This window comes from Sorex fumeus, unplaced genomic scaffold (assembly GCF_029834395.1).
Source record: "Sorex fumeus unplaced genomic scaffold, SorFum_2.1 ptg000006l, whole genome shotgun sequence".
In the NCBI taxonomy this organism is placed as follows: Eukaryota; Metazoa; Chordata; class Mammalia; order Eulipotyphla; family Soricidae; genus Sorex; species Sorex fumeus.
Window position 1 is genome coordinate 57,804,044 of NW_026606063.1, and position 7,257 is coordinate 57,811,300.

General features: G+C 61.3%; 1 protein-coding gene across 1 annotated transcript; it reads left to right on the plus strand.

Annotated features, from left to right (window-relative positions):
• The first annotated feature begins 3,154 nt into the window (after positions 1 to 3,154).
• Positions 3,155 to 5,043, plus strand: ADRA2B (adrenoceptor alpha 2B). Its single transcript, XM_056122675.1, has one exon. The coding sequence runs from the start codon at positions 3,579 to 3,581 to the stop codon at positions 4,950 to 4,952; it is 1,374 nt and encodes a 457-aa protein (XP_055978650.1). The 5' UTR covers positions 3,155 to 3,578; the 3' UTR covers positions 4,953 to 5,043.
• Positions 5,044 to 7,257: the final 2,214 nt, after the last annotated feature.

Below are 7,257 nucleotides of genomic sequence, written 5' to 3' on the forward strand. Positions count from 1 at the left end.
AGCCAGCTCTGCCAGGGGTCTCTGCACAGGGAGGTTCCTTACAGGGGACGCCCAGAGGTCCTGACTGTGGCATCTGTCCCCAAGTAAGGAGCGCCCCCTCTGCCCAGGCTGGCGTGGGTGAGTCCCCTGGTGTCCAGTCTCAGCTTGTTCCCCTCGTCTGAGGGGCAGTTGGCTCTCACTTCCCTATCAGTTTCTCCAGGGTTTTGTGTGTATGTGTGTGTAGGGGGGTTCTTCTGGGACTGTCAGGGCTGGGGTCTGCCTGCTCTCTGCTTCTGCCTGATGCTGAAGAACACTGACAGCGAGGGGTTTCTGTTTCTGGGCTGGGGGTGTGGACTATACCTGGTGGTGCTCAGGGGCTATCCCTGCCTCTGTGCTCAGGAGTGACCCCTGGTGGCGCTAAGGGGACCTCTGTGGAGCTGGGATGGGGCAGAATACAAGACAAGCACCTCCCTGCTCCCCCTGCAATATTGCTTTAGAGTGAAAGGAGTCTATGAGACTCTGGAGGGCAAGAGCAAGTCCCAGCAAAGGATCCCTCTGCCCTCCTGTCTAGAGCGTGGCTGGGCATTTGGGTCGCAAAGCCAGGACGCTGGGAGTATGGCTTTACAGCCGCGCCTCCAGCTCAGCCCTCCTGAAGGCTTTGACACCCACCTCCCTCCCTGCTGCATGGAAATCTCCAGACTCAGGGTGCTGCTCCCGGAGAGGATAAAGAGCTGGGGTCTCCAGGCAGCTTTGTGGGCGACTGACCTGAACACGGCTTTGAGGCCTCTCTGCCTGTCTCCACCACTCCCAGAATTACCCTGCTGGTCCTCCAGCCTCACCTCCTCTCTCTCAGCTCCTGTGAAGGTGGTTCCAGGAGGCCAGGGAATGGGCTGGATTGGGAGGACACCCGTTTCCACCCCCGTCAGTGACAGTCAATCATCCTGCCAGCAGGAGCCAGCTCTGTGTGGGGTCCGGCTCTTGGAATGTATGGGGATGGGTGGAAGCAGAAATAAAGGTGCTTGCTTCGGAAGTGATCCCTGTGTCAGCTGCTGCTCTCATAGGTGGGAAAGTACCTCAAATTCAGGAGGGGGGGGCTGTCATCCAGCCCCATGCAAGGGGCAGGGTGGGACCCCAGAGGAAAATTACTTAGGGAAACGGATAGGCGTGCTCTGTGCAATGCACAACAGTGTCACTGGGCCTGGCGGAGGGTTGGCATTAGCCACACCCCTGGGCTGTCAGGGCTGGAGACACAGATGCAGGGCAGGCACTGCCTGGATTCAGTGTGGAGTCTAGAATGTTCTGAGACTGATGGTGTCTGGGTCTCGGCAGGGATGGATTGGGGCGGGGGGGGAAGTGCCGGGGTTGGGAGAAAGGTGTCAGAGTGAGTCTAGGGAGATCGTGCAGGGTCTGGTCTGGGGCCAGGAGGGTCTACCCTGGGAGGTTTCCATGAGAGATGCTGCCCCTTCCTTCACATCTGTGCACGAGTTCCCTGTTAGTGACTGAACAGGGAACATCCCTCCTAACACGTATTGGAGCTTCCCTGGTGCTCGTAGACCAGAGCACCTTCATCGGGGTCCGGTGGGCCATGAAGGAGGTTGCTTCAGAGGCTGGTTCCAGGTTCAACAGTTTGTGCATTCACTTCAAAGATCAGTTCAGGGGCACCAGGGCGGGGGTGAGGTGGGGTGGGGAGAAACCAGTGGCAAAGGCTTCTGGAGGGTTTGAAAGAGCACATAGTGTGTAGGGTGCTTGCCTTGCTCGGGACGTGGGTTTAATCCCATGACCCACATCTTGAAGTGTGGCCAAAAACCAACAACAAAGGATGGGGGCTTCTGATGGGGAGTAGTATAAAGGTGATGGCACCTTCTCTGAACCCAGCCAGGGTACATCTCTGGACAGGCAGCACTCTTCCCTAGCAGGATCTCTGGGAAGGCTGGCTGGAGACACGAGGTGCCAAGGAGGAAACGACCCCTAGGTGGAGACCCCAGGCCCCACAGACCAGCACAAAGACACAGACAGACCCTGTTTGCACCGGGACTATGAGCCCAGCTTTCCATGTGGCCTGCTGCTCACTGACCCAGGCCACGCCACGGGGCAGCGCTTGGCTCTGATTGCAGGGCCTGGCTAGACGCTGGTGTTCTAACCCTGGCCCCAGAGCAGGAGGGGCGGGGCAAGCTGCAAACGCGCTGCACCGGCTGCAGAGAGCCGCGGGGGTGGGCGAGGGAGTGGAGTTGACCAGAATTGTTTCCACACCCCAACTTCTTGCCAGGGTGCATGTGGGGGAGGCAGGGGCGGGCTCATTCAAAAGTCAGCCGGGGAAGCTCTGGTCTCCACGCGCGAGTCAGTCCACCGCCCTCCGAGCCTGCCCCGCCCCCTTTGTTTCGCTGCACACGACATCACCCTGGTGATCGAGGAGCTGGTTCGCCCCCAAATCAGCCAGTGCCGGGGGTTTCAGTCTCAGTGGCTGCTGACATCCGAGTTCAAGCCGGTTTCCCTCTTACCTCAGTCCCATAACGGCAGAAACTGAGGCGGCTGCAGGAGGGAGAGCCTGTTTGGGGGTGGGGTGGGGGGAATGATAATCCCCTCTTTGGACTCGCATGTCCCACGGGCTCCGCGAGGAAGCGGAGGTCCTCTCGCGGTGGCGGGAAAGATTTTGGAGAGGGGGGATTCGGGCAGTGTTTCCCCCCCTGCCTCCCCGGCCTCCTCGGCTCCAATGCTTTCCTCCCGGCATCGGGTAATGGGTGTGTTAGTTTATGCTCTGGCGCCCCCAAATACTCGCCTGCCCTCCTCTTGCGGGGGGTCAAAAAGTAGCGATCAGCTCGCCGCTGTCCAGGGTCCCAGGGCTCGGCTGCCGCCCCTTGGTCTGGTCTCGTTGCGGGGATGCGCCAGCGCCGCACCCCGGATCCTCGCGCGCGCCGGCCCCTCCTCCTCCCCCTCCTCCTCCTCCCAGAGAATCGAAGACCCCAGCTCCCCCGGCACCCCAGACTCCTGGCCCTCGTGCCCCTAGGCTGAGACGCACGGCAGAGGGAGCCGGAGGGTGGGGCGCGCCGGGGCGCACCTGGCGCACCCCCGGGCCGGCCGCCCCGCCTCCCTCCCCGCCCCGGCTCCCGCCCCGGTCTCCTCGCTCCGCCCGCCGCGCTCGCTCGCTCGCTCCCGGTCCCCGGCCGCGGCGGGCTGCCTGCTGCAGGCGCGGCTCCAGGCTCGGGCGAGCGGCCGCTGCAGCCCCGGCGCCTCCTCCCAGCCCCGCGGCGCCCCGCGCCGCGCCCCGCCCCGCGCCCCAGCCAGCGTCCTGCGGCCACGGCGGGACGCGCAACTTAGGGCAGCGACAGCAGAGGGACAACTTGGGAAACTTCTCGGGCGGCCGACGGCGGGGACACCGGGCGCGGGGAGGGGAAAGCATGTAGAAGGGCGGTGGCTGGCCACGGGCGTCCCCCGGTTCTCCTGGGTCCGGTTCCGCCTGGAATGAGGCTCCGGTGCCTTTAGCGCCGCCAGCGGGGCGACTCTCTGGTCTTGCCCAACTAGGTGGGCAAGCGTCCGAGCGGTCGCCAGCTGTGCACAGGCCCGGGGAGTGGCGCCCCTCTCTGGACGCCTTCTTCCCAGACATGGACCACCAGGAGCCTTACTCTGTGCAGGCCACCGCGGCCATCGCGGCGGTCATCACCTTCCTCATCCTCTTCACCATCTTCGGGAACGCGCTGGTCATTTTGGCCGTGTTGACAAGCCGCTCCCTGCGCGCGCCCCAGAATCTGTTTCTGGTGTCGCTGGCGGCTGCCGACATCCTGGTGGCCACGCTCATCATCCCTTTCTCTCTGGCCAACGAGCTGCTGGGCTACTGGTACTTCCGGCGCACGTGGTGCGAGGTGTACCTGGCTCTCGACGTGCTCTTCTGTACCTCGTCCATCGTGCACCTGTGCGCCATCAGCCTGGACCGCTACTGGGCCGTGAGTCGTGCACTGGAGTACAACTCCAAACGCACCCCGCGCCGCATCAAGGGCATCATCCTCACCGTGTGGCTCATCGCGGCTGTCATCTCGCTGCCGCCCCTCATCTACAAAGGCGACCAGGGCCCGCAGCCTCGAGGGCGCCCACAGTGCAAACTCAACCAAGAGGCCTGGTACATCTTGGCTTCCAGCATCGGCTCCTTCTTCGCCCCCTGTCTCATCATGATCCTCGTGTACCTTCGCATCTACCTGATTGCCAAACGCAGCCACCGCAGGGGGCCCAGGGCCAGGGGGGAACCCGGAAAGGGTATGTCTCAGCAGACCTGCCAGATCCCCAGGGGAACCCCGGCCTCCACCAAACTGCCCAGCCTGGCTTCTCCTCTGGTTGTGGCTGGAGAGACTCCTGGACTCTCCAAGCCGCCCGGGGAGAACAGGGAGACGGGAACACCGGAAGATCCTGGGACTCCTGCCTTGCCACCAAGCTGGCCTGCCCTTCCTAACTCCGGTCAGGATCGGAAGAAAGGTACATGTGTGGCACCTGCAGAGGAGGAAGCGGAAGAGGAGGAAGAGGAGGAGGAAGAATATGAGGAGGAGGAGGAAGAGGAGGAAGGCGGGCCCCAAACCCTGCCTGCGCCCCCCACGACAGCTCACAGCCCCCAGCTGCGGCAGCCCCAGGGTGCGCGCGTGCTGGCCACCCTCCGGGGCCAGGTGCTCCTGAGCAGGAGCGCGGGCGCAGTGAGCGCGCAGTGGTGGCGGCGGCGCGCACAACTGAGTCGGGAGAGGCGATTCACCTTTGTGCTGGCCGTGGTCATCGGGGTCTTCGTGCTCTGCTGGTTCCCCTTCTTCTTCAGCTACAGCCTGGGCGCCATCTGCCCGCAGCGCTGCCGGGTGCCCCATGGGCTCTTCCAGTTCTTCTTCTGGATTGGCTACTGCAACAGCTCGCTGAACCCGGTCATCTACACCATCTTCAACCAGGACTTCCGCCGCGCCTTCCGGAGGCTCCTCTGCCGCCAGTGGACCCAGACGGCCTGGTGAGCCCGCGGCGCAGGTGGGGGTGGTGCCAGCCGGCATTGGGGCCACCCTGGTTTTTTCTTTTGGGTGGCCACATCCGGGGTCTTTTTGGTCCTTGCCCAGGGCCTATAGGCCTTATCGTGGGACCCCTCTGGAGATGCAGGCAGTGCTCGCAGGGATCCACGGAAACCTCCCCGTGTCCCCTTGGCTGTGGGGGTGCACCTTTTTCACCCCCTGCCTGAGTTCAAGAGGTGGGTGAGGCTAGAAGCTTCTGGAATATTGCCTAGGCCAGGCTAGCCTAGAGCGCCCCTCCCAGAACCCCTGGCCCCGGCAAGGCGGTGGAGGGCCCTTTCTGGAAGGCCCCCAGTGTTCCTTCGCAGGCCACTTGTGGTTTTGTTTCCTTTGACCACCCTTCTGCCTTTCCCAGACGGGACTGCTGCTAAGGAGGGGCAGACCCAGGACTGTGCCTCCCAGCTGGTCACCTGTGGTTCTTAGGGCTGTCTCAGGGCCCTTTGCCCCCTTCTGCATCCCTAGTTCCTTTCAAATGGGAGCTGGGATGGGTTTTCCTGACTCTTTTCTCACCCAGGATCCCTCTGAAGGTGGGCAGGTGTGGATGCCTCTGTGGGCGTGGGCAGCCTGGAGAGAGCCCCAATCATTAGCATTCCCCCCTGCCCAAACCAGGGGGACAATCTCTGCTGCATACTCTCCACAAGGAGATGAAAGGACTTGCAGAAAGCTTTGAGCTCAGTGGGGGTTGGGGGGAGGAGAGGACGCTAGAGAACCAGAAAATGTGATTATTTGGTGATAATAAAAATTTTCTTTCTCTGTGTTTACCACCATCTGTCTTCCTGGAGACCTTTGTTCTGGGCTTGGGGTGTGCTCATTCCTGCCCCAGACTGGAAGAGGGGTGAGGTAGAGCCCACATTTCAGTTATAGGAACGTGTTCTTGTGCCTGCAAAGGTTTGAGTTACTGCGTGGCTTGACAGCTTCTCAGCGTTTCACCTGCAGCACCAAGATGGTTTCCGTAGCTTTGCTCCCCCCTCCACTTCCTGCTCCCCTGGAATAAGTCTTTTGTCACCAAGCAGGCAAATGGTGTCCCCAAGATAGCTAAAAATACCCTCACCAGGGGAGTGCCTGCGGTGGGGACAGAGCTCGGCTTCCACGTGGACTTGGGGGCATCTGAATGGGTGGCAGGAGCAGGGGTGGAGTCCATGAAGGACACTGATGTTTCTCTGATGGACCAGGCTGGTCTGGAAGAGTGCGAGGGGGTGTTCTGGAGAGGCCGGATGGGAGTCACTCCTGAGGCTGGGGTTGTCCAGCTTGGTTCTCTGTGTCCCTACGAGCTGGGGGGACTGACTTGTAACATCAGCTGATAGTTTCATGAGTGTGCCAGGAACCCTGCTATTGTTGGCAGTGGCCCCTTATTGTGATATGCAGGTGTTTTTTTTTCCTAAAGTCTGAGCTATTTTATCAATAAAGAATATTTTGTAATAAGTGAGCTGTGTCTTCCTGCCTGCCAGACCCAGGCCCCATGGTCTGGTACCCACCTGCCCATCTGCCCACCTTCCCCACCCACTCATCATTAGAAGTAAGGGGTGAAGTGGGGTGGAAATTGGCCAGAAAAGCCTGAGACTGGCTGCCTGGGAAGGGAGGGCTTCCCCGAGGAGGTGACCTTTGGACTGGGTCTTAAGCATCACAGTGCAGCAAGGTGACAAAATGGGAAAGGTGGGCTGGAGGGATGGCTCAGTGGACTGAGTGATCTTAGAGCAGGAGGCCCAGGTTCAAAGCCTGGCACTGCGTTATCTTCTGAGCACTGCCAAGTGACCTCCTGAGCAGTGCCAGGTGTGTGCTACCCCCCCCAAAAGAAATAATAAAAGATAGGAAGGTGTTTGGGGCACCGGTGAGGGAAGTTGGGTGGCAGGATTGTCCCACAGTGGGAGGGTGGCAGCTAGCCGGGGTGGTGCCAGGGTGGCAGCCAGACCCTGTGCCCGTGGCTGCAGATCTGTTGGGGAGGGGGTCACTCTGGAAGGTTGAAGCTGTGGCCTTCAGTGAGGGGCCTGAGGGCGGGTGAGCTGTGTGGCTCCCTGAGTGCTCACCCATATAAACATTCCCCTCTCAGTTCCCAGTGTCCCAGTGTCTGTCCTTCCACAGCCAGTCCCCCGGCCACCCAGCTAAGACTGGGAGTGGGCTAGTGAGGCAGCAGGGGTGGGGGGCTGATGACAATGGCAGGGAGGGGAGGGGGTTGGCTGGGGGAGAAGGAAGCCCAGGGTCTGCTGTATGAGATCACCCCTCTTTACCTTGACCCAAGGGATGGGACCTTCTTTTTATT

What these genes read in the sequence shown, in the direction of transcription:
- ADRA2B (XM_056122675.1), top strand. Translation starts at nt 3,579, where the DNA reads ATGGACCACCAGGAGCCTTACTCTGTGCAGGCCACCGCGGCCATCGCG.